This window comes from Ictidomys tridecemlineatus, chromosome 6, assembly GCF_052094955.1.
Source record: "Ictidomys tridecemlineatus isolate mIctTri1 chromosome 6, mIctTri1.hap1, whole genome shotgun sequence".
NCBI lineage: Eukaryota > Metazoa > Chordata > Mammalia > Rodentia > Sciuridae > Ictidomys > Ictidomys tridecemlineatus.
The window spans coordinates 112190704-112217004 of NC_135482.1; the positions used below are offsets into that span (position 1 = coordinate 112190704).

Sequence of the window (26301 nt, forward strand, 5' to 3'; positions counted from 1 at the left end):
AGAAAGAGGCTGAGCAATACAGAAGTGATGGTCTTTCTATAACCTTATTTTGTAAGTGATAGTTCATGTTTTCGCCTTATTCTATTATATTCTATTGTTCAAACCAAAGCCTTAGGTCCTGCCTACCCTCAAGGGGACTGGTATGTAAAAAGGGGTGAATAAGGGGAAGTGGGACCACAAATGTCAACTTTTACATAACACTTCTCTATATCTGTTTAAACTTAGGGTGATTTTTCTGTCGTCTTAAAAATGAATGAGAGGGTGCAGTGCTCCAAAACTCTTTTAGAAATAAACAAGCGAAAATATTTGGAGGCCACTGAGAATCTGAGCCACTCATTCTGCTAGGTCCTGTTAGGCAGAGGGCAGCTAAGGGCCTACCAGAAGTGAGGAAAGGGTGAGGAGTGCTTTGGATAGGGAGAAAAGCCACCATCCCAGATCTAGAAGCTCCTATCCAAACAAATGGAAAATACAGAGAAAAATTAAGTGACCAGGCAGAAAGTAAGGATCCAGGCCAGGAGGGAGTGGCAGGAATCCAGCGAAGGAACCCCTGACTCATCTGAGATATCCTAGAGGGACGGAGAGAAGATCCAAAGGGCACACTTTGTATAGAGTGGATATTGAAAAAGGGACACTAATTCCAGATGGGCTGTGATTTAGGAAGGTTCGACTTATGGTTTATGATTTTTCGACTTTACGGTGGTGCAAAAAATTATCTGCATTCACTAGAAACCGTACTTTGAATTTGGAATTTTGATCATTCCCAGGCTAGCCATAGGCAGTCGGAAACTGGGATATGCTGGGCAGCCAGCAGAGCACCTCTCAATCAATCACCCGCCCTCGAAGGCGAACAGCTACAATAATAGGCTAGGGGTATTAAATGCATTTTGCTTAGGATATTTTCAACTTACAGTGGATTTACTGGGATCAATTTCATCGTCGCTCAAGGAACATCTGCACATGTAATTTAGCTGCGGACAGTCCTTCAGCAGAGATGGAATAAACCTCTTAGGCAATACGCACAATTGGGCGCTATGGAAACACTGATTGGAGACAGGATGCCTACCTCAAGGAGCGCAATCTCCCAGAGTTCCCACCAACAGGCTGGGAAATGACTGCTCTAAACTCCTTCCCCAGCCTGGAGCTGTCTCTCGCTCCCCTGAAAAAGGGCTTGGGGAAGGAAATCTGAGAGACTGCAGAACGAGTGAGAAAGTAATACTGAGAGGTGGAGGGGAGAATGAAAAGGAATAGGGGCTATTAAAACCAACTTCCCCCTGTCTCAAAAGATAAAAAGGGATGAGGATATGGCTCAGTGGATAAACGTCCCTGGGTTCAATCTCGAGTACAAAAAAAAAAAAGGAAAAATTAAAAGAAAATCGAGTTCCTTGAATCCGGAGTTGGGGGCTGGACGCCAAGGAACTAAGTAGAGAAAGAAGTGTGGATAAGGGCGAGAGCAGCAAGCAAGGACGAGGATTAAAATCTAATTCGACGGCTTGATGACAGAGACTGAGTTTGGGAGTAAATGAAGGCAGGAGAACAAGTGACCGCTCGCCCTGCAGAATTGAGGCTGCAGATGAGGCGGCGGAGGGGAGCCCGGGCAGAAGAGTTCGGAGGCCAAGCGACTGGGACTCTGTGGAAGGTTGGGCCAAAAGAGGGACCGCCCCCGCCCAAACCCCGCCCCTTCAGCGAGGCCCGCCCCTCCCCAGCGCGGGTTGAAAGCCGGAAGCTGGCTAAGGACCGCGTACTCTGCTTCACAGTAACTAAAAGATTCAGGGCGTTTCCGTGTGCGCCCCCAGACCTGGGCCGCGAGACCTCGCCACCGTGACGCGGCCATGGGGGCTCTGCCCCGCTGGCCGCCCGCGGTTCTGGGACTCCCGGTGGGGCTGCTTCTCCTGTGTGTGAGCGCTCTGGCCCCGGTTCGCGCCTCCTTGCGGCTGTTGGACCACCCGGCACCGGTCTGTTCGCAGCAGGTGAGACCCCGAAGCGCGCTAGAGACGCGGACACGGCGAGAATACTGCGGGGGCGAGGGCAAGCAGGGGCTGGCGGCCCGGAACTACCGCCAGGGGTAGGGAGACATGAAATCTGCATTGGGGGGTCTCACTGGGATACAGGGCGTGGACAAAAAGATCGCGGTGCTCTCGGAGTGGTGGGAGTTGCGGTATATTCGCGGGGGAAGAGGGAGTTGGATGGAAAAAGGTTGCCCGGCGCGTGTTGCACAACCCAACCCGCCGTCGTGAGCTGGAGGAGGGAGCGAAGACTCCACCCGGGCCAAAGTTTGGGGAAGGAGACCGAGGCGCGCGGCCGGGTCCGGGAGGCTGGCAGGACTGGTTGGAAACTGGCTGCGGTAAAGGGGATTTGTGAGGGCCAAAATGAGTCTGAACTGTACTCTATGCGGTGGACTTTACACATATCCTCCTTCTCTATCGGTGGCACAGCGTGACCCCGGGAGGCTGGAGGTGGCGCTTGAAAGCTTCCCCTTTAGCTGGTGCACTAAAGCCTCCTAGGAGCCGGGAGTAGAGGACGAGGACTGACCTCAACTCCGCTTCTCCGGGGACTTGCCAAGTCCCCGCTTCAAGGGGACTTGGCAAGTAGAGCATCCCTGGTGAGCAGGGATGGCTTACAGGACTACAGGAGCACCAGAAGAGAAACGCGGCATGACCATCTGCGGAGGAGCAGAGCCTTGAGTTTTTGTGTGTTTTGTTTTGTTTTGTTTTGTTTTGTTTTGAGATGAGGCCTCTGCTGTGTTGCCCAGGCTGGCTTTGAACTCCTGGACTCAAGCTATCCTCTTGCCTCAGCCTCCCACGTGACTGGAACTTCAGGGGCGCGCTATGCAGATGATTTGACACTGTTCTTCCCACTACTACCTCTGCCACCAACACTGAGATCTGGGAACAGGGTGGGCACGCTGTGGGATATAGACAGATATGTGATTGTCAAGGAGGATCCCCACACACACATCCGCAGGAATTGACATACCCACCTGTCAAGTAGTTGCCTTGCAATGCAACTTTGACCTTTAAGAAAAAAAGGAAACAGCAAAACAAATGCCCCCCCTTCCTCAAAATACACTTCCTTTTTCCCCTCCATGCTCTTTCCTCCCTGTTCTGGTTTCTCAGCTACTGACCCCCCCAACCATCCCCCACGTGCCCCTTACTGCACCACCGTTGACCCCAGGGAATAATAGTCAGTGTCTGAGTCAGAGGATGTGAAACAAAGGGATATTTCTCTTTAATATTGTAGAAGATTTACCAAAAGAGGGTGGAGAATGCCTGTTTTACAGAAAAAAAAAATGTAACCAATGTTGGGAAATGTCCTTTTGATTTCTACTGTTGGCCAAAACAGTAGACTCAAAAGTTCATCGGGTCCTTGCTGCAGATTGTGTCCCAACATGGAGGATTTGGTGTTCCTTTGTAGATGGCCATTTGTCAGGTACCTGCCAAATACAAAGTACTATGCTAGGAACTGAACCTGTAAAGAAACACTCCTGGGCCTGACGCAGTGGCACACGCCTGTAATCCCAGCCGTGTGGAAGGCTGAGGCAGGAGTTTAAAGACAGCCTCAGCAATGGCAAGGCACTGAGCAACTCAGAGAGATGCTGTTCTAAATAAAATACAAAAATAGGGTTGGGGGTGTGGCTCAGTGGTGGAGTGCCCCTGAGTCCGATCCCCAGCGCCCACTCCCAAAAGAAAGAAACACTCCTGTGTCCAGGGCTTAAAATCATCTAGGAGGAATGTTACTGTCTTAGAAGGCAGCCTATAGCAAGCACATTTTGCACAATTGTAAGCATACCAAAGACCAGAGAAAGGAAAAATCACTTCCAGAAAGGCTAGTCCTTTTGAAAAGACATTTTGGCATCCCTGAGGGCTGGTGGGAACCTCCAAGAGGTTGGTTGGAGCATTCCAGGTGATAAAAGGGCCAGAGCCAAGGTCCTTAGGTAAAGAGTGTGGCTGGAGTGGAGGGTCTGTGGAGCAGGAAAGTGCGAAAGGAAGTTCGAACAGAGATAGGGATGTGATATGGGCTGGGCTAAAGGGGTTTTTTATTTAGTTATTTTATGTGGTGCTGAGGATTGAACTCAGGGCCTCACACATGCAAAGCAAGCGCTCTACTGCTGAGACACAACCCTAGCACCACCCCCCCCCAGCCTTTTTAAAGATAAGCTCTCACTGAGTTGCTTAGGGCCTCACTAAATTGCTGAGACTAGCTTTGAACTCACAATCCTCCTGCCTCAGCCTCCTAAGCCCCTGGGATTACAGACATGCCCACCTGCCTGGCACTAAAAGGGTTTTAGTTGTTGTTTTGTTTTGCATTAGTGATCAAACCCAAGGCCTTGCCTGATTCCAGAGAAGACTGGAGAGAAATGCTCATGGCCAAATTTGTCCATTTTCTTCCTTCTTCTTCCCCTCTACCTGCTCCTGGCTCACAGACAACTCATCTCCCTAGACAGCTTCCCTGTCTGTTGACTAGTCATTTTAGAAGAAGCCTCAGGTGGTCACAGTGGCACACATCCAGCTGCTCTAGAGGCAGAGGCAGGAGGGTTGAGGCCAACCTGGGCAAAGTTCTGAAAAAGTCTTAGAATTTTAAAAAAAGGCCTGGGAGAGTAACTCAGCTGTAGAGTGCTGAAAGCCTTGGGTTTCATTCCGACTACTACACAAAAGGAAAAACAAAAAAACCACACCCTTAAAATTTCTGCCCCTCCCCTGAAGTTTTAGTGGATATAGCATGATATAGTGATGAGAGAGAAAGCCACAAACCTGAATTTACATCCCAACATCACTTATAGTTTCTGTAACCTTGGGCAATTTAGGCTGGATCTGCGTTCCCTCATTTCCACAATGTAGGGAGTGGGTGACCACCTCAAAGTGAGCCACATCATTTTCCAGAATATGAATGCCCAACAAAACCCTGGTTAGACTTAGTCCTAGATGATTCCATTCTAAAATGGGAAGGAGGCTTCTGCATGCCTTTTCTTCTCCTAGCTCAACTGCAAGCACAGGATGTGGGGACTTGACAAATATTCGTTGAGTGAAAGAACAAAAGAATGAGCCCAAGGAAGGAGTTATTAGCTTTGCTTGAAAAGCAGCCATAAACTGAGACCAGCCCTAGCACTGGTTCTGTCTGCCTGGTTTTAGCACCTCAAAACCCTGATGACTGATTTCCCCCACAGAAACCAGTCCTAGAGACACCATAAGTAATTGCATTTCTCTCTTTGGCTGGCCATCCCCCTGCCTGGGCTTTCTTGCAGGTTTCCCAAGACTGTCAGACTGAGGAAAGCCCATAAGCAAAGACAGTGACAACTTGGAGTTGGTCAGTATGAACGTTAAACTCAGTTTCATAGACAGGATATACATTTCGTTAACAAGTTCTTTTTTCCTGAACACTTGTGGTTTTCACTTGTGGTGATAGAATGACTGTTTGGTTTAACCCTTTTATCCTCTGGTTACCAAAAGCCACTTTCAGTTCTACTGCTCTTCCAGACTGTAAAAAGTTGTGTTCTGTGGACATGCTTGCATAGTGTAGAGACACTGGAGCAGGCAGGGCTGGGGACACTGTATGTGGTAAAACCAGCAATTAGCAAGTCCTGATTACCATGCCTGACTTCTCACCCTGGCTGCTTGCTGCTCTTGCCAGACTAATCTCCCATCAGGAGACAGTGACATCAGTTAGCATCCAACAAACAGAAGCCTGCATCTTAGAGTAAAAAGACCTGGGCCGGATCCAATCAAGCTTCCCCTATCACCGGTGCCAGTCACCCCAGTGTTAGGAGCCAGTGTCCTCATAAAAGGAGTGATCCTTGCCTCATAGGTTATAGGAGAGCTTTCACATGCCACATCACTCACAGATGAAAGCACCAGGCTGGGCCCGCTGTGGCATTGCACCAATGTTCACCTGGAGCTTGGTGCCAGGAACTGTGTTGGCACACATGCTTTCTTCCAGTACTCATGACAACCTTTGAGATTGGCTAACCTGCTTTAGAGAAGCCAGTCACTCTTTTCCAGGCCAACCATCAAGTGCTTGTGGAGCTGAGCAGGACCCTGTGTACAACTTCAAAGCCCACTTTTCTATATCAGGCACCCAGTAATGTTCATTGAATGCCCAGAGTTAGTGCAATCTTTCATTTCTTCTTTTTAGTCTTCCCACTGTGGCTAGGTCTTCTCGTTTTTCTTCTTCCCTTTTTTTTTTTTTTTTTTTTAAATATGCTATGGATTGAACTCAGGGCCTATAGAGCACACTAGGCAAGTGCTCTACCACTGAGCTATAACCCTAACCCCAAGATAAGTTTGAAGTAAAAAAATTTGGCCAGGCACAGTGGCACATGCCTGTAATCCCAACAACTCAGGAGGCTTAGGCAGGAGGATCTCGAGTCTTGGCAATTTAGCAAGGCCATGTCTCAAAATAAAAAATAAAATGGGCTGGGGATATAGCTCAGTGATTAAGTGCCCCTAGGTTCAAGCTCTGATACAAAAATAAAAATTAAGGGTAAGGAGTTTGTTAGAACAAGATCTTAGTATCCAAAAATAATCCTTAGTACTAATTTTATGTTATTAAAAATGTTATATTAATATAAATTCTGTGTTGAAATTCTAAGGGAAAATATTCACTATTTCTTTCCCTAAATTAATGTTTTTGTCTTTTCCCCCCCCTGGGTATTGAAACCAGGGCACTTTACCACTGAGCTGCATCCCCAACCCTTTTTGTTATCTTATTCTTTTTGTTTTATTTTGAGACAGGGTCTCACTAAGTTGCTCACACTGGCCTCTAACTTCAATCCTGTCTCATCCTCCCAAGTCACAGGTGTGTACTACTGGGCCCAGCTGTTTACCTCATTTTTCAATCTTTTTTCATTTTTATAAACATTTTTTAAAATTTATTTTTAGTTGTAGTTGGACACAATACCTTTATTCTGTTTATTTTTTTTTTTTATGTGATGCTGAGGATCGAACCCAGGGCCTCGCACATATGATAGGCAAGTGCTCTAATACCAGACATCCATCATGGTCAAATCTGCCAACTCCTGGATCCTGTGTCTTCCTGCTTGGGGTTATTCACACATCTCCTGGAGCATATGCTCCTGCAATTTTCTACGTTTATGAGGGTTAGATATAAATATATAATAAACTATGTACATATGTATGTGTGTATATATATATATATATATATATATATATATATATATTTATTAGTATTTCCTGAAAATATCTTTATTCTACTCTCACCTCTTTTTGATAGTTTGCCTGGACATAAGCAGTTTAAGTTAAGAATTATTTTCCTTCAGCATATTGAAGACATAGCTTTATTGCCTTCAAGCAAACAGTACAGATGCTAACAAAGCCAATGCCATTGCGGTTCCTGCTCTAAGATATTTCACCTGTTTTTTTCTTTCTGGAAACTTTTAAAACTCCTTTTTATTATGGTATTGTAGTGTTTTGTGGTATTTGGGCCTTGGTGTGTATCTTTTTTCTTCATTTGCTATATAGGTCATTGAGTGGAGCTTTTTAATTTGGCAACATGAGTTCTTCAGCTCTAGAATGTCTTCTTCTTTCTTTTTTCTTAATGATTTCTTCCCATTTATTTATTTTTTAGTTGTTGACGGACCTTTATTTGATTAATGTATTTATATGCAGTGCTGAGAATCGAACATAGTGCCTCACACATACTAGGCAAGCACCCTACCACTGAGCCACAACCCCAGCCCCCCCACACACACTTTTATTCATTCACTTTTTCATAATCCAGCCAATTGTATCTTATGTTCCCTGAGTTAATTCTCTAATGTTCGTGTTTCTTCTAGTTTTGTTTGTATTTGTTCTAGTTTCAGAGAAATTTCCTTGATTTTTACAGCCCAACCCTTTGGTCTTTATTCTTTTTACTTTTTAGTTGTTGATGGATTTTTACTTCATTTATTTGTTTTCATTTGTGGTGCTGAGAATCAAACCCAGTGCCTCACACATGCTAGGCAAGCACTCAACCACTGAGCCACAATCCCAGCCCTGGTTTTTATTGTTGAAGTTCGTTTTTAGTCTCTGCTTACTTTCTCACAATATCCTGTCCTTGTCTTATGAATGAAATGTCGCCTCTTCTCTCTTTGGAGCTATAATGGTTTTATTTGTTTTAATTTTATTCTGTTTGAAGCATTGTCTTATTTCCTCCAGGAGCATTATTTAAAATTTTGTTTTGATCTATTTTTATACAGGAAACCCATCTCAATTATTGGATACTCCTTGGCTGTCTGAGAATATTTTAAGGAGGATATTAGCTCAGTGGTAGAAGAAAGCTCCTGGATTCAAGTCCCAGTACTACCAAAAAAAAAAAAATCCATTATAATTTTCATATGGTTTGAGAAGAAGTTAGAATATGTACATAGTTCATGCACTGTGACCTTTAAAGGAAGTTTGTAGCTGCATTTTGCCTATATGCAAGTTTTTCTGTTTTGATTAAATCTTTTCCACCTCAAATTTCTTCTCTTTCTCTTTATCCCTTTTACCCTCAATAACCAGTGTGTTAACAGCTGATATCGATTTTTCCATGTTTTTCTATGTTCATATAATCATGCTCAACCGTATGTAAATATATTAGGAGGCTTTTTCATCATTTATTTCTATAGAAAATGGGATTAAAGTACAAAAAGTTCTTTGCGACATATTTTCCTCACTCAACAACAAAGCTATCTCTTTCGGTTATAGATATCTGTTTAACTAATTCTCCTTAATATTTGCACAATATTCCCTAGGAGATAGCAATCTATTCAAACAGTTCCATTTCAATGGATATTTAGATTTAAACTAGATCTTTCTTTATTCAGCCATTCTTCATTAATGAACATTCTGTACCACAGGAAAAAAAAGGAAAAGTTACCCTTTTTTAAAAAACTAGTGTAAGCTTAATTCTCAAACTTGATAAATCTTATACAGAAGAAGAAAGCTATGGGCCAGTTTCACTTATGAATATAGTTAGAGGCAATTCTAAATAATGTATTAGCAAATTTAATATAGCAGAATAACAAAGAATAATATACCATAATCTGGTATAATTTATTCTAGGAGTACAAAGCTTGATCCATCATAGCAAATCATCAGTATAATCCATTATATCAGTAATTTGAAGGAGAAAATGTATGAAGCTATGTTCATAAATGCTTGAGAGTATTTGGTAAGCTTCTGGGATGCTAGCTGAGGATGAAGCTCAGTTGGTAGCATGCTTGCCTCGCATGCACAAGGCCCTGGGTTCAATCCCCACACCAAAGGGGATTCAGGGATACTCTTAAGAAAAGCTACAGGCGTAATAGTAATAGAAGGGAAATACTGGGGCTGAGATTGTGGCTCAGTGGTAGGGTGCTCATCTAGCACATATGAGGCCTTGGGTTTGATCCTCAGCACCACATAAAAATAAATAAACAAAATTTAAAAATAGAAGGAAAATACGTATATATAGCAATAACTCTCGAAAAGCAAGACCAAACAGTAGCTCAGTATAGTGACATACCAAGCTATTTTCATCATTCTCAGCTGTTTTCAGACCTTCCCACTTCCTCTTGGTCATCATGGGCATCATTTGGCCATGGTTTTTAAGAAGCTGCCAGTGGATAAAATGGAATTAATTCCAAATGGAGTATCCATCTGCCTTTTCTAGAGGAGCTCCCCAAATAAAGATGAATGAACCAGTTTCTTATCCTCCAAGCCTCCATCCTAGGAGTTTCAAGTGGGAGGACAAAGGACAGGGTCCTGGGAGTTAATCTTACCATTCAGGAAAAAGCAGGCATTTGTCAGAGGGAGAGCAGAGGCAGCATGCTGGCCTCTGCTGAATTTGAGGAGCACCTCAGAGGCTGTGATGCAAGCCCAGGACCAGCAGCTGGGAATTGATACTAGAAGCTGCACAGAGTGCAAGGTCTAGACCCCAAGAGCATGTGCACTGGGGTCCTAAAGAAGAGCACAACAGAGTCAGTCGGGAATGTGTCCAGACTGATCCCTATGTCCACTTCATGTATGAGCCCCAGGGGCTCATCTGCTCCCTCCCAGGCCTCAGCCCTGCTCTCTGCTCCTTCTTAAGAGAAAGAGATGACAACCCAAATAACAAAGAATAATAAAGAGTAAGACACCCTAATCTGGTATGATTTATTCTAGGAGTACAAAGTTTGATCCATTATAGCAAATCTTGCACACAGACCAAACTACTCTGTTGGTTTTAAATGTGTGCTTTTGATCTGCTTCAGCACAGCATGAGTTTGGTCCATGTGAGCAGCTAGGAGAACTCACAGTACCTGAGCCTGAGTTCCAGGGTCTTCCCTTCTGCACTGCCAAAACTGAACATGTAGGAGTCACCCCTCAGAAGAATGGTTTTATTCACTGAGCTCTCTTTCAGGCCCTAAGTTGGATCCCAAGCCCTCAACATTTCTAGAAAGTGTATAGGGACTTGGGTGGATTTCCCATAACTGATCTGCTTCAGGACTCATGATTTGGCTCTCATCCCTCCCACCTCTTAATCTTTGGTTATCTAGACCAAAGGTTGGAAGCCTCAAGAGATTTGGGGACCTTTTCACTACGGTGCCCCAAGACAAACCTCTCAGTGTCTTTTTTTAAAAAAAATTTACTCTTAAGCCTTAGGTGGATACAATATCTTTATTTTACATTTATGTGGTGCTGAGGATTGAACCTGGTGCCTTGTGCATGCTAGGCTAGAGCTCTACCACTGAACCACAACCCCAGCCCCCTCAGTGTCTTTTAAAGTTGTAAAGTTCCCAGCTTCTAAAGTTACTTATACAATCTCCAATTCCATTTTGCCATCTATCATGCCCCTTCCCCTTGGCTGGTCAGGATGAAAGAAGGGTGGGAAAAGACCTCCCAGAGAGATCCCCAAATGTGGAAAAGGAGAGCTGCATACGTTTTATTCTCAAAAATGAGCTTGGGAAGGTGTCTGGAGTCCAGCGGTGCATGGGTTAAGTTCTTTCTCAGCTGTAATTACCACCTTCTTTCTTTCCACAGGAGCTAGACTGCAGAGTCAAGAACAGTAAGTCCTCTTTTTTTATTCTCCTTGTTGCTTTGTTAATACTGTGATTGGCTTGTGTTGATTTCTGGCAGCAGATCTGCAGCCCCTCTACAAGTTCAGGCTGTAGTAATCCCGAACGTGTCCCAGGTGTGGGCACAGTGCTTCCTTTGGAGAACATTTACATGCAGAAGTTGGGCAGTGTCATTTAGATTTTGAAAATATTCTCTCATGTGCTGCCCTAGTGTACCTTTAAGACAATTTGATCTGCCACGGCTCTTACTGTAAAGTGAGACATCTGTGGTGTTGGTTGTTTTGTTTTTTGGTGCTGGGCATGGAACCCAGGGCCTCACATAAGCTGGTCAAGCCCTCTACCATTGAGCCTCATCCCCAGCTGCTCGGCTTGTTTTCATTCAAGGGTGAGGCACATACTTCTTGTGTCTGTGCTGATTAGGGCCCCGACATGTAAAAATCAGCTCTTACCACTGCCCATGATCCTGCGCCCCATTTCCAACCCCTGTTTCTACTCAAAACCTATTTTCCCAAATTGCCCTTTAGACTCAGAGCTTTGTGGTTACCCCAGACCAGCCTTAGGAAAGAGTAGGACCCCAGGAGGGTCACAAGCTGGAAGGTCACAGGCCCCAAACCTTTCAGGAACTAGCTCTCTGGGCCTCCTGGGGATAGGAAGGGTGTCATCTCTGATTGTTGCTTCTCCCTGGCTACCAGGTACCTGCCTGGATGACAGCTGGATCCACCCCCGGAACCTGACTCCCTCCTCCCCAAAACACATTGAGATCCAGCTGCGCCTTGCCAGAACGCAGCACGGAGACCTGGTCCCTGTGGTGCACATTGAATGGACACTACAGACAGATGGTGAGTGGGCATGTCAGCCAGGCCCTGGGGTCCCACCATATCCAAGTGAATCCACATCTAGACATCACCTCGCATTCAGACTCAGAATTAGGCTCCTGTACTCAGACATGAAGGCTGCAATTCAGTGATGGAAGGATCCATCAAACGTTCTACCAATACCTTTTCACTGTCTTAGAGGCAAGCCCACAGCAAAATCCTGTCATCACACTATCCTTCATGGAAGACCTAAAATTTTTATTACCCTGGGCAAGTTGTTAATTTTATGAAAAATTCCAGATATTTACTGGAAAAATAGTAGCACATTTGCCAGCACTTTTTCCCTTAACTTAGGGGCCAACACTTATTAAAACATCCCCTAAACTTGTTCAGAGTTAGAGTCTGATTACAGATTTGGGAAGACTGGGGGCTAAATAGAGCCAGCCCTGGTGAACAGGTCTGGGGTTGGTTCCCTCTGAGTCCCCAGCCCACAGGCTCTGCTCCTTCTCTGCAAGAATGGCAGAGATGGCTGCTGTGAGACGCAAGTTTGCACAGCCTCTGCTGCTGGTCGGGTGTAAAGTGCCACTTGTCCTCACCTAGCTGGGTGGCAGCTGTCTGAAAGGCGGTAGGCTGAGGCAGAGAGTGAGCTGCAAGGAACAGGAAGTGGGGGGTTAGGCGAGATGGGCAGGTTTTCCTTTAGGAGTGAGCAAGCCTAGCAGATAGGGAAGTGGCACACCCAGTGGTTTATGCAGCTACATCTGTTTGTCTCCTCTCCTCCCTCTGACCTTTAGCCAGCATCCTGTTCCTTGAGGGTGCAGAGCTGTCTGTCCTGCAGCTGAACACCAATGAACGTCTGTGTGTTGAGCTGGAGTTTCTCTCCCAACTGAGCCATCACCGCAAGCGGGTAAGAAGACAGCTCCTGAGTGGATTGTGTTCTTCTGATGACACCAGTGTGACTTGTCCCCATATTGGACCCTAACTTAGAATAATAAGAAGGTGCTGGAGGGTCTGAGAAATTCAAGATGGCTGCTCCCAGAGAACATAGTGTCTGCTGTGATCCATAGATGGGGGAGGTGGCGGGGCACAGCCAAATATTCCCTCCCTTGCTTTTTCCTCACATTTTACCTACCTATTCATTCTCCTCCTCTGCACCCTATCCCTCACCCCAATATGCTGGGAATTAAACTCAGGGCCTCCTGCAAAATGCTCTGCCACTGAACTACCCCAGGCCTTTTGCTATTGATTCTTAAGGAAATTGAATTGGAAGACCACTCCTGGGTCTGTAACTTGAATTGATCCAGGGCCTGCCTCCAAGAGGGAATAACTCCCCAGGCCAAAGACCTGCTATGGGTGGGGTGTGGGTGTGAGTCTTAACAGCTTGGTCTGATTTTGCTTTTCACAGCTGGAGGACAAAATGTTGGTCTTGTGTAGTTAGTTGAAAGCAGCGATTCCCAAAGCTGTTCCCTGGATCACCAGCAACCCTTGGGAACTTGTTAGAAATGCGTGTTCTCTGGCCCCATCCCAGACCTCCTGAACCAAAATCTCTGAGGGTGGGCCCAGCAGTTGGTGTTTAAGGACCTTCTGTATGACCTGATACAGGTGCTAGTTTGAAAAACCACTGGTTTAAATCTGCAGATGATTGCTTTAAAACAAATTAGATCTGCCAAAGACATAAGCACCGAAGGCAGAGCCCCCCTCAATGTTAAGTGAGGACCCCAAACTTGGCTGCTATGTGGAGGGCGAGGACCTGGTGCCTTGATCTACTTAGAAGCAAAGGACGCCCCAGCCCCCTCCACCAGGTCATTAGAATGGGGTTGGAGCCCTTGCAGTGACGCACTCCTGTAGTCCCTGCTACTCTGGAGGCGGAGGTGGAGCATCACCTAGCCCAGGAGTGTGGGGGCAGCCTGGGCAATGCAGCAAGGCCCTATCTCTCAAAATTTTTTTTAAAAAGGAGTTGGATTCTATATCTGTACTATCTGGAAGGTAGCTCAGTACAGACACATCTCACTGCAGACCCAGGGTGAGAGGGACCTCTAGCTCTCCCTCTGCTCTTATGTGCTTCAGAACATTCTCCACAGAGACCTCCCACTATGCCTTGTAAGAGGAAGAGTCAGTGAACAGTATGTAGCTGCCTCTTGTGTTCCGGGTCCAATGGCCTCAAGCCCTCCAGCTCAGGTCACTTACACCCACTGTTCAGGAATTCCAGAGAGCTGATGGGAGGGGAGGACTGCTCCCACTGTCCACCAGATGTTCTGCAGGGGCTTTTGTTTTGTTTTGTTCGGGTGCCAGGGGTGGAACCCAGGGCCTTGTGCATGCTGAGCTCTGAGCTCCTGCTCTACCACTGAGCCACACCCCAGCCTCTGCCCTCCTCCTCTGCATTTGACAATGCTCTCTACTGATGAGGCCAGCCTAGGTTTTTTAAAACAGGCAGGAAAGACCAGAGAAAAACAGAGGAAGATACTGTGCCTCCAGTTTCAGATTCTGCTGTGGTGGTTGTTTTATTCCTACTTCTAACTGGTTTGGGGGGAAGGTAGGGGTGGGATCCTATGGCCCAGATGGACGACAGGTGTGTGTGACCCCCCCAACCTCCCCTCCTCCCTTCTCTTCAGTGGCGTTTCACCTTCAGCCACTTTGTGGTAGAACCCGGCCAGGAGTACGAGGTGACTGTTCACCACCTGCCCAAGCCCATCCCTGACGGGGACCCAAACCACCTGTCCAAGAAGCTCCTTGTGCCAGGTAAGAGCCTCCTCCTAAGCCATTTCCTCCATCACTCAACTCTGGGATGAGAAGCTGGCAGCAGGGGCAGACAGCAGCCTCCCTGCTGCGCTTACTGCCAGCATGTGGTACCCACAGAAAGAATAGGCGCCCGGGTCTGGGAGCTCCTCAGCATGAGGCTCAGCCTCCACCCCCTGAAGGCAGCCCCTTCTTAATTGGCCAACACTGGACATGGGCCCAGGATCCCAGGAGTGTGATGGGAATAAGAGCCCTTCCCTCTATCCAGAGAACTAGCTTGAGCCCAGAAAACGTCAGGAGGATAAGACACGCTGGAAAGAGTGGTGGCTCCTGCTCTCAGACTAGTTCCAGTCACATTCTTCATTCCCGCCCCCCACACACACCCTGTCTGACCCACACCCATCTCCATTATCCCACTTTCTTCTCTCCCCTCACTGACCCATCCTGCCTGAGATCCTGCCAAGTCTATCTTCTAAAGCATCCTGGACACCTTCTATCTATGTCACCTTCTATACCTCTGTCCTCCCCTGAATCTCAGCCATTTCCTACATTTCTTGTTCAAAGCCAGGTACATCTAGAACCTCAGCCCACTGAGGGCAAGGTCTGAGTCTTCCACACTTCTGTACTGTTCAGAACCTCATAAATCTCCTTGTTTATGTAGCTGGCTAGGAAATGCTTGTTGGTTTTTGATGCTGAGGATCTAAGCCAGGGCCTTGCATGCTACGCAAGCACACCCCACAGCACTCCTCCCCCAGCCCAGAAAATGCTTGAAGGTGGTGATGACCTTCTTCTTATACACACACCCACACACACATACACACACACACACCAATGCAATAAGATTCATTGTTCTCTGACTTGTTTGCTTTTAGTGGGCTCTTCTACTGCAGTGTCATCTCCAGAGGGCAGGAGTTTGTTTTACTCACTATGGTGTGTCTAGTGCCCAATGCCCAGGACAGTGCAAGTCTCAATAGATCTTTGTTGAATGAGTAAATCTCCCCACCCCGTCTCCTGTTCCTAAAGTAGACTGACTCATCCTGTCCCTCTAAGGTAGTTCAAACTTGCCACGTGTCTTTTTAAACCAAAGTAAAAGATGATAATCAAGGAGATTGGAGAAGACGGATGCTTTAGTCAGCTTTTTTGCCACTCTGACTAAAAGACCTGACAAAAACAATGTAGAGGAGGAAAAGTTTATTTGGGGGCTCACAGTTTAAGAGATTCCATCCATAGATGGATGACTGCATTCCTCAGGGCCCAAGGTAAGGCAGGACATCATGGCAAAGAGTACGACAAAGGAAAGTAGCTAGACACATGGTACCCAGGAAGCAGAGAGAGGTCTCCTCATGACAAAATATAACCACAAAGATATACCCCCAATGCCCCACTCCTCTAGCCACACCCTGATTTTGGTTCCCATTCCGTTAATCCTTATGGGGAAGGAGGGGATTGATTCACTGATTGGGTTAAGGCTCTCATAGCACAATAATTTCACCTCTTAATCTTCTTGTATTGTCTCACACATGACTTTTAGGGGACACCTCATATCTAAACCATAATAAGGGACCAAGAATATCACTCTTGGGGACTGGGGTTTTGGCTCAGAGGTAGAGCACTCGCCTAGCATGCATGAGGCACTGGGTTCAGCACCACATAAAAATAAAACAAAGGTATTGTGTCTACCTACAACTAAAAAATAAATGTTTAAAAAAAAAAAGAATATCACTGTTGGGCAGTGGTCCTCAGTGTGATCTGTGGACCAGCAGCATCAACAGATCGTCTGGGAATTTGTTAGAAATGCAGATTCTCAGCACCCACACAGATCTGCTGGGTGAGGAACTAGTGATGATGATGTCCACAAAAGTTTGAGAATCTTCTGTGGGGACCAAAGTACTTCTCAGCCTATAAAAAGGCAGAGGCATCTGTGGGCCAGGAAGCTCCGGGTGGGGAGAGAAGGAACTGGAAGGAGCAAGACTGTGGCTACCCAGAGTGAGCTCAGGAGGCATATACTAGAATCAGGAAGGTTCTCTGAGAGAGAAGGGCTGAGATGGACAGGTCACTGCCAATACACTGGATCTTTGGTTAGTGGCAGCAGTCCAGTCCTGGAGCTTGCTATAAAGGGACTGTCTTTGAACAGTCTTCCCAAGGAACATGATTTTGGCTGCTGTTGCCCAGAGTCTGGAAGAGCAGACTTCCTAAGGCAGAGGCTTAATTGGTTCTCTTTCTGGGTCGGCAGATTGTGAGGACTCCAGGATGAAGATAACCACGCCATGTGTGAGCTCAGGTAACTGGCTGGCCTGGGAGAACTGTACCCAACACAGACACATGCACGTGCACACACGTGGGTGTACACACCCCTTCTCACTCCCAGCCCACATCTGTGTCCCTGACAGGCAGCCTGTGGGACCCCAACATCACCGTGGAAACCCTGGAGGCCCACCAGCTGCGGGTGAGCTTCACGCTGTGGAACGAATCCTCCCATTACCAGATCCTGCTCAACAGTTTTCCACACATGGAGGACCACAGCTGCTTCGAGCACATACAGCGGATACCTGCGGTAATGGTCACCCCTCTGACATAGCTCCAGAGTCCGACACTGCCGAGTCAGGAGTGGCCTGGGCGCCTAGCGAGCTGTAGAGTTGGTCTTTCTTTCCACCTTTTGGCTGATGAAATAGAGTCAATTCTGCCCTGCCCCCTACCCATCCTTTTTGTTCTTCCTTCCCCCATTCTCCCCTTATTCTCTATTTTGCTGTTTTTATTCTACTTGATTCCAAAAAGGATTTATATGTGTGTACACACACACACACACACACACACACACACACACTGGGGATTAAACCCAGAGGCATTTCACCACTGAGCCACATCCCCAGCCCTTTTTAATTTTGAGACAGGGTCTTGCTAAGTTGCTTAGGTCCTTGCTAAGTTGTAGAGGCTGGCCCTGAACTTGAAGTCCTCCTGCTTCCTGTGTTGCTGAGACTACCTCAGTGACTGTGTATGAGCCACTGAGCCCAACTCCAAAAAGGATTGAAGATTAAAAAAGAAGAAGAAATAAGGGGTTTAAGACAAAGGGGTCCTACAGACAAGAAGTAAGATGAAGCCAGGTTAGTGCAGAAAAGATGTGCTGTGTGGTCTGTCCCCTTGCTGGGTGTGAACACAGATCTGTCCTACAGTCCCCAGCAGCCACGCAGAGGGGGAAATACCAGTCACTACTGTCTTTATCAGTTGACAGCAAACCACTCGCCCTGCAGAATGGTCAATTTTTCTGGAACAGAAATCTGAAGAGCGTTTCCCCCTCTGGCCTTCCTGAGAAGTGCACTTGGTCCATGAGGGTGATGTCCCCAAGCTTCTTGGGGGTGTGATGCAGCAAGTTCTTATCCAACTGGCCTTTTTTGTCCTCCTCTCTGCAGCCCAAACAAGAGGAATTCCACCAGCGAGCCAACCTCACTCTCCCGCTACACAGCTCTAACTGGTGCTGTCGCCACCGAGTACAGGTGGGTGGGCGTGATGCACACAGGTGTGGGAGAGTGTGCACAGGGGGCAAGGTAAGCAAGGGCAGCTGTGGGCCTGCGCTGTATCGGGCCCCAGCGCCGCTCTGTCACCAGCCTGCCTTTCAGCTGCCCCGTTCTCCCAACCCCACCTGGGCAGGGGACCTTTGACCCACTGCACAGATAGGAGATCGGGTTCAGCTGCCCCTGGAAAGATCTTTGGGCTTCTTGATGGAGTGTTTTAACATTGCCTAGGATGGACTCAAAGTCCTGGGCTCAGATGATCCTCCTGCCTCAGACTCCTGTGTAGCTGGGGCTACACACAAGCGCCAACACGCCCAGCTCAACAGCCACATGGAGATCTGGCCTAGCCACCAGGGTCCATTACTTGCAAATGGCCCCTGCGGTTGAGAAAGCGTGGGGATGGGTGTATGTTGCCACCTCTCAGAGGCCCTCTTGCAGTTCTTCCTCTTCTCTCCCAGGTCCAGCCCTTCTTCAACAGCTGCCTTAATGACTGCCTTAGACACACTGTGACCATCCCCTGCCCAGACGTTCCAGAGCCTTCAGGTAGGAGGGACACCTCTGCCCTGGGTTGTGTCTGTCTGGGGTGAGGTTGGGTGAAGGTCATGCCCTGGAGCTGAGTCCTGACCTGGTCCTAGGTGTGGCGGAGAGGTGGGGAGGGTGACTTAATTTGAGGACACTCTCCTGAGCTACACTCCCCACAGCCCTTCATAAGCCATGTGGCCTTGGGTAGAGTTTGTGGCTTCCTTGCCCTTAACTTCCTGGACTGAAGATGAGGTTGTTACTAGCACATGGTTAGAGTTAGGCACCAGTAACATGGAAGTGCTTTACTTCTTACAAACTGCTAGTCACAGTGTGGTGAAGTTGAGACTCCCCACCCCAGGCTCACAGATGAGGAAACTGAGGCACAGAGATGTTAAATAGTTTGTTCCAGATCACATGCTAAGGTAGTGGAGAGCCCCAGCTTCCTACCTGAGCCAGTTGCCTACTTCTCCTTCAGAAGCCATGGGTCCCCAACTCCCACGAGGCCATCGCCACATGCCAGCTGCACAACAGCAGACATGGCACAGGCTGGAAGAGACCCGGCCTCCCGGGAGGGAGGTGAGGCCCCTCTTCTTAGACCAACAACTGAGGGTGCTTCCTGTAGGTGGCTGCATTAAGTTTGACCCATATCCAAAGTATTGGGCATAGGGTTAGGGTTAGGCCCTCCATGGACATCAGTGATGGGTTTTGTAATTACTGCTAATAATTAAGAACACTCTCTTCTCTTTTTTCTTTTGTTCTAATTGCAGTCACAATTGCAGGTAAGCTCAGACCCTTCCCACATTCCCCAGGGATCAGAGGGGTTCCTGACTGAGCCTTGCACCCAGCCAGGCAGACAAGGCTGAACCTGAGGCTCGGTGTGTCCTGGTGCAGGCCAGAGAGGACAGAGCCAGGGACTGGGGAATGGCGCTGGGACCCTTGCTGTCACTCACGCTGTTCTGCTCACCACAGAGTATATACCCCTGTGGGTGTATGGCTTCATCACGGGCATCTCTATCCTGCTGGTGGGCTCCATCATCCTGTTGATTGTCTGCATGACGTGGAGGATAACAGGTAAGGAGCTCTGGGGCAGACAGGGGGCTTCCCACTGTTCCTCATTTTTCTCTGTCTTTCCTTCTCCTCCTTCCTTAACTAGTCTCACTCTAGACCTTCCCTATAAGGCTGTGCTCAGAGGGCACCCTTCAATTCAGCCCTGTGATCTCAACTGAGTAGAGACATTGCCTCTCTTACATTGAACATTGATCCCAGTTCCCAGAAATCTAGAACATGGCATCAGGCTGACGTGGGCTCATAAACCACTGACTGCTTGGGAAGATGTCTTAATGCTCTGAGCCTGAGATTTGTCTGTTGTAAAATGACAAAAATAATACTGACACCATAAGACTGTTATAAAGATTAAATGAAATAATACAAACGGTATCTCAAAAAAGTTGGGGATGGAGCAAACCAGATGCCCTTCAGTAGATGAATGGGTAGGGAAATTTTGTATATGCACACAATGGAATATTACTCAGCTTTAAAAGAGAATAAAATCATGGCATTTGCAGGTAAATGGATGGATATAGAGAATATAATGCTAAGTGAAGTAAGCTAATCCCAGAAAACCAAAGGCCTAATGTTTTCTTTGATATGAAGATGCTGACTCATAATGGTGATGTGGGGGGAGCATGAGAGGAATGGAGGAACTTCAGCTAGGACAAAGGGGAGGGAGAGAAAGAGAGGGGAGTATGGGGGTAGGAAAGACGGTGGAATGACTTAGATAGCATTACCCTAAGTACATGTGTGAAGACACGAATGGTGTGAAAATACTTTTTGTACAACCAGTGACTTGAAAAATTGCACTCTATATTTGTAATATGAAATGAATTGTATTCTGCCATCATGTATAACAAATTAGAATGAATAAATAATTTAATTTTTTTTATAAAAAAAAAGGTCTGGGGATAGACCTGAGTGGTTGAGTGCCCCTGGGTTCAATCAAGTGCTGGGGGTATTGCTCAGTGTCAGGGCACTTGCCGATCTCATATGAGGCCCTGGATTTAATTCCTAGCACTGTAGAGAAAAAAAAGAAAAGGTAAAATAATGATGTTAGCAGATATTTTTGTTTTGTTTCATTTCTACCATTGTAGAGAGAGAGTGTGTGTGTGTGTGTGTGTGTGTGTGTGTGTGTGTGTGTGTGTGTGTGTGTTGCTAGGGATGGAACCCAGGGCCTTGTGCATGTTAGGCAAGTGCTGTATCACTGAGCAGCATCCCCAGCTGCCATAATACTTCTGACCATTTCCTGAAGTGCTGCATGCTGCCAGGTAAAGGAAAGGAAAACCCCACTAGTTACATACTGTCAATAGACTGCCCTTTTAAATTAGAAAAGGACCAAAGAGTAAGGATTGAAATTAAGGTTCCAAATCTTTGGTGGTGGTCCAACACTGCTTGTATAGTGTATGTGAAACCCTAGGTTCGCACAAAAAGGAAAGAAAGAATTAAGAATTAATTAATTAAAATAACTCTCTTACATGGTCATCCATGAACTCTCTTCACCCCAAATGTCACAGAAGAGTCTATTCCTTGCAGTTTTTTCATCACATGTCCCAGGGTTACAATTGCCTAAGTATGTTGGTTCCCCTTCCTCACCTCAAAAATACCAGGAGGAAATGTTGTAAGTGGCTGGGTGCAAGCTCTGGAAAGAAATGTCATAAGCTCTCTGCCTCCTGCAAGGACACTTCTGGGGAAGAACTTTCCTGCCAGTAGAGTTTGTTCATAAAAGCTCCTCCCTGGTCCCTCACCATGGCTCAGATCCCCAGTTTCCCTGCAGCTTAGCCTCTGTGACAGGCCCCGCTGGGTCAGTACCACAGATATCACAGGGACCCCAGCTGACTAAGTGTGTACAATGCACAGGGCCCCTCACGCACATGATCGCATCTACCACTACTTCAGACTCATTTTACACAGGAAGAAACCGAGTTTCAGAGATGTTAGTAACACTGGCAACCAACCAGGCCTTGTGGCTGGGCAGCTCCCCAACATGGTGTCCCTGCGAAAGCCCAGAAGCCTCTGATAACCATTATCTGGAGGATTGCTATCTTATCAGTTGTCCTCTGTCAGGGGTGGTGCAGTGCTCCTGTGAGACACCCTGTGAGCTGGTCCCCGTTTCCCTTCAGTAGAGTCACTCCAATGTACTTCTTTTTATTTCAGGGTCTCATCATGAAAAATATGGAGATGACACCAAATACACTGGTCAGTATTCTGGTCTCTGAGGGGCTGGTTTGTGTGTGTTATTGTTTTTAAAGGTTGATGGTGGGTTCTCAGGATGAATGAATGGGTCACCTCTTGTGGTCTGGCCCCTGAGCCCCTCCCTTCAGAAGACCTCACATTTGGTACCCACCCTCTGGCACCTCACACAGAGGACTCTCAGGGTGCCCCAAACACCAAGGCTTAGGGCAGCATGTTTTTGGTACTGGGGATTGAACCAGGAGTGCTTTACCATTGAACTACATCCCCAACCATTTTTTTTATATTTTATTTTGACACACAATCTCACTAAATTACTTAAGGCCTGAGGCTAGCCTCAAACTTGTGATCCTCCTGCTCAGCATCCCAAGTCAATGGGGTTACAAGCTTGCGCCATTGTGCCTGGCTGGGACACCATGTTTTTAATCACCCAACAAAGAAAGAAAAGTAAGTATACCGTATCTTGTGAAGAAAGGTCTTTCCCTGAGCATGCACATAGCCAGTCTTTTCACCATTTTTTTTCCAATTAAAATGATTAAAGTATAGGCTAAAGGCCAGAAAGGAATGTGAGAGGAAGACTCTTTTTCACACAAGCACCAAACTGATTTTTTTCAGGCAGCCCAAACAAGGCAAGACAACATTTTGCTTCTTCTAAAAGACCTGGGTTGTGTTTCTTAAGCTAGAGAGTCAAAACTCTGTGCTTAATCCAGGGCCTTTACAGGCTGACCAAGAGGGACACTACCCTGGGCCTGAGGCATGGGGATGAAGCATGTGGTCTTGCTTTCCTTGGTTTCCCTTAGGTGTCCTGCCCACTACTGACCTGACTCCCCCACTGCTAAAGCCCAAGAAGGTCTGGATTGTCTACTCAGCTGACCACCCTCTCTACATGGATGTGGTTCTAAAGTTTGCCGAGTTCCTGATCACCACCTGTGGCACTGAAGTGGCTCTTGACCTCCTGGAAGAACAAGTCATCTCAGAGGTGGGGGTCATGACCTGGGTCGGCCGGCAGAAACAGGAAATGGTGGAGAACAATTCCAAAATCATTATCCTGTGCTCCCGAGGTACCCAGGCCAAGTGGCAGGCCATGCTGGGCTGGGAGGAAGCCACTGTCCAGCTGCGGTGTGACCGTTGGAAGCCCACTGGGGACCTTTTCACCGCGGCCATGAACATGATCCTGCCAGACTTCAAGAAGCCAGCCTGCTTTGGCACCTACATCGTCTGCTACTTCACTGGCATCAGCAGTGAGAGCGATATCCCCGACCTCTTCCACATCACCTCCAGGTACCCCCTTATGGACAAGCTAGAGGAGGTTTACTTCCGGATCCAGGACCTGGAGATGTTTGAACCTGGCCGGATGCACCGGCTCCAGGAGCTCACAGGGGAAAACTACCTGCAGAGCCCCAGTGGCCGGCAGCTCAAGGAGGCCATGGAGAAGTTCCGGGAGTGGCAGACCCAGTGCCCTGACTGGTTTGAACGTGAGAACCTTTGCTCCACGGATGACCAGAACCTCTCATCCCTGGACGAAGAAGTGTTTGAGGAGCCACTGCTGCCGCCGGGGAGCGGGATAGTCAGGCAGCAGCCCCTGGTGCGGGAACCTGCCTCCGAGGGCTGCCTGAGGGTAGATTTATGTGTGGGCGAGGAAGGAAGGGGGATGTCGAGGGTAGCACCCCAATTGCAGCCCCAGGGGGAGGCCATCCAAACTGTGGTGCTCCCCAGAGAGCAGGTCCCTGCTGCTTGTGCCGTGGAGCTGGTTCCTCTGGCTGACAACAGCGTGGCCAGCCGGCTGACCTGGGTGGAGGAGGGCGAGGCCTGCCCCCTGCTGGAGGATCGTGGCCTCCAGAGAAAGAACCTCCTCTTCCTCCCCGGGGACCCTGAGGACTCGCCTCTCTGCAGCACTCCAGTGGCTTCACCTGGCCACCTCCCCGATGGTATGAGGGAGCAGCTGGGGGGCTTGATGCTCTCACTTCTGCAGCAGAGTCTGAAGAGCCAGGCCCAGGGTGCATGGGAAGACCCTGCCCTGGTGCTCAAGGACCCCTCCATACCCTGTGAGGAGGAGCAGCGGCAGTCTGTGCAGTCGGACCAGGGCTACATCTCCAGGAGCTCCCCACAGCCCCCTGATGGGCTTGGGGAAATGGAGGAGGAAGAGGAAGAACAGGACCTAGGGAAGTCAGCTGAGCAGCTGTCTCCTGAGCTTCTGCAGGACCTGAGGAGCCTCCAGCAGCAGCTTTTCTTCCAAGATCTCCAAAAGAACTCTGGCTGGGACAGTGTGGAGTCAGAGAGGCCGGCTACAGAATAGCAGGCCGCTTCCTAGAGCCTCCCTGGTCCAGACCCTCCATAGGGTATTCATGTGCATGTGGGTGTACATATGTATGTGTGTGTGTGTGTGTGTGAAGCATCTGCCTTTAAAATGTAGGTGTCTTATCAAGCATGGTGGCATGTCCCTGTGGTCCTAACTACTTGGGAGGCTGAGATGGGAGGATCAGTTGAGCCTAGAAATTCAAGACCAATCTGTGAGACAGCAAGATCCTCTCTCAAAAATAAATTAAGGAGAATAAAATGTAGACATTCTGATTCTGATCCCAGTACCCCTCCTTAACTTTTCTTTATGTGACCATCTTTTCATCTTGTGTCCCCACAAGAAGTCACAACCCATTCCCAGGAATTCGTGGATGAGTCATTCATTGATTCATTCAGCATTTATTTGGCATCCACTATGTGCCAGGCATTTGGGATAAAAAAAAAAAAAAGTATATTGCACATACCGAGGCCTTGGCCACCAAGGAGCTTAACATCTAGTGAGAACCAAAAATTAGCAAGCGTGGAATGAGGATGAAGGAACAAGGTGTAAAGACTAAACAGAGGCCTCACCAGGCTGTGAAAATATAGGGCAGGGCCCTGGCCCAGGAAGAAGCTGGTTTGGGGGAATGTTACAGTCCCAGGGAAGGGAGAGCCTGGGGGGGGGTGAGTGCTGGTGGGGGGAGGCAGGAGAGATGTGGATGGGGGGGAAGCCAGAGCTCGGGGTAGGGAGAACCTTGTAGGCCAGGCTGGGAGCTGGGACAGCAGCGCTGGGGACGCCTTTCATGAAAGATGAGCTGGTGCTCTGGAGGGGAGGGGACTGTGTGCCAGACGTGCCTAGAAGTCACCTCAGATCAGTTTTAAAAGCAGACAGGATAGAGCGTGTGATGTGAAACCCAACAGCATTCAGCAGGGGGAAGAGTCTGGAATCCTGAGCTCTCTGACTGGCCACCTGTCTGTGGGAGGGCTGTGGCCCAGCATGTCTCAGGGCTGCCTGCCTGGACCCTGGGGCTGAAGCCCTGAGCTCAGGAAGCACTGGGCAGGGGGGCAGAGTGAGGTGCCATCTGGGGCGGGGAAAGGAGGCACTGGAGATCCAGGCAGGCCCTTTGGGGACAGGGAACGGGTGCTGCTGTGTACTTGAAGGACTGAGGTTCAAGACAACATTTGGAGAGATTCAGGCCCCAGTTTGAAAGCAGTTTTCCTCAAGCACCTCCTTGGGGTAGATGGGAACTGAAGAACACACAGGATGCCTCTGACCCTGGCCTCGAGTGCTGTCCACTCTGGGCATCAGACTGTCATGTCTTCCCAGCTTCAGCGCGGAGAGGACTCTGATAGGACAGGAAACCAACATCACAAGGCGTGTGTGCCTGGGCCTGTGCGTGCATGAAAGAGATTCAATAAAAAGTTGTTAACTCTGCCAAGAATTCCCACTAGTTATTTTGAGTCACATGTTACCATAGATCTATTCTTTCTTGCAGACAGATTTTGCCTAGCAGCAGCAACAGGGCCACCAAGGCAGTAAGTTCCGGCGTGTGCCCCATACTCGGTCCAGCAGCAGCAGCAAAGGACCAGAAGAGGGAGAAAAGGAATCAACCCCTCCCAGCCACCAGCCTCTGAGGCGCCCTCTTTCTTCTCTAGTAATCCTGACTGAGCATCTTGGATCAGGATGCCAACCAAGCTTCCTGTGACATTTCCCCAGCTCCCAGTACATATGTATTAGAGGTCCAGAGTGCAGAATACCATGGCGACTCTGCTTTTGCTAAAGCAGGGCCTTGCCTGACAGCAAAGTGACCCCAAGCCACTGCATGGTTTCCTGAAGCAAACTCTACATCTTGATCACAAACCTTGAGTTCTAGCTGCTTTGGGAGGCCTTATCAATAAACGTCCTCAGAGCTGGGCATGGTGGCACACTCTGAAATCCCAGCAGTTTGGGAGGCTGAGGCAGGAGGATCAAGAGTTCAAACCCAGCCTCAGCAACTTAGTGAGGCCCTAAGCAACTTAGTGACACCCTGTCCCTAAAATATAAAAAAAGGCTAGATATGTGGCTTAGTGGTTAAGGACCCCTGGGTTCAATCCCAGGTACCAAAATAAAAAAATAAAAATAACAAGAATGTCATTTTAAAAAAATAATAAAATCAATTTTTTTTTAAAAAAAGGGAAAAAAATAAAACAATGT

General features: G+C 47.7%; 1 protein-coding gene across 2 annotated transcripts; it reads left to right on the top strand.

Annotated features, from left to right (window-relative positions):
* Positions 1 to 1694: 1694 nt before the first annotated feature.
* On the top strand, positions 1695 to 25549 carry Il17ra (interleukin 17 receptor A). Of its 2 annotated transcripts, XM_078015541.1 has the most exons (13): positions 1695 to 1967; positions 10974 to 10998; positions 11701 to 11847; positions 12615 to 12727; positions 14433 to 14559; positions 16790 to 16837; positions 16947 to 17110; positions 17964 to 18047; positions 18524 to 18608; positions 19355 to 19366; positions 19557 to 19658; positions 21795 to 21836; positions 22631 to 25549. In XM_078015541.1, exons 1-13 carry the CDS (start codon positions 1830 to 1832, stop codon positions 24124 to 24126), a joined length of 2583 nt encoding a protein of 860 aa, XP_077871667.1. In that variant the 5' UTR covers positions 1695 to 1829; the 3' UTR covers positions 24127 to 25549. The 2 variants fall into 2 exon arrangements, with proteins under 2 accessions (XP_077871667.1, XP_077871668.1); XM_078015542.1 differs by lacking the exon at positions 19355 to 19366.
* Positions 25550 to 26301: the final 752 nt, after the last annotated feature.

Excerpts from the sequence above, each read along its gene's own strand:
- Il17ra (XM_078015541.1), top strand. The coding sequence starts at position 1,830 with ATGGGGGCTCTGCCCCGCTGGCCGCCCGCGGTTCTGGGACTCCCGGTG. Across the intron at positions 10,999-11,700 it reads AGACTGCAGAGTCAAGAACA|GTACCTGCCTGGATGACAGC; the intron begins GTAAGTCCTCTT and ends CCTGGCTACCAG. Across the intron at positions 17,111-17,963 it reads ACATACAGCGGATACCTGCG|CCCAAACAAGAGGAATTCCA; the intron begins GTAATGGTCACC and ends TCCTCTCTGCAG.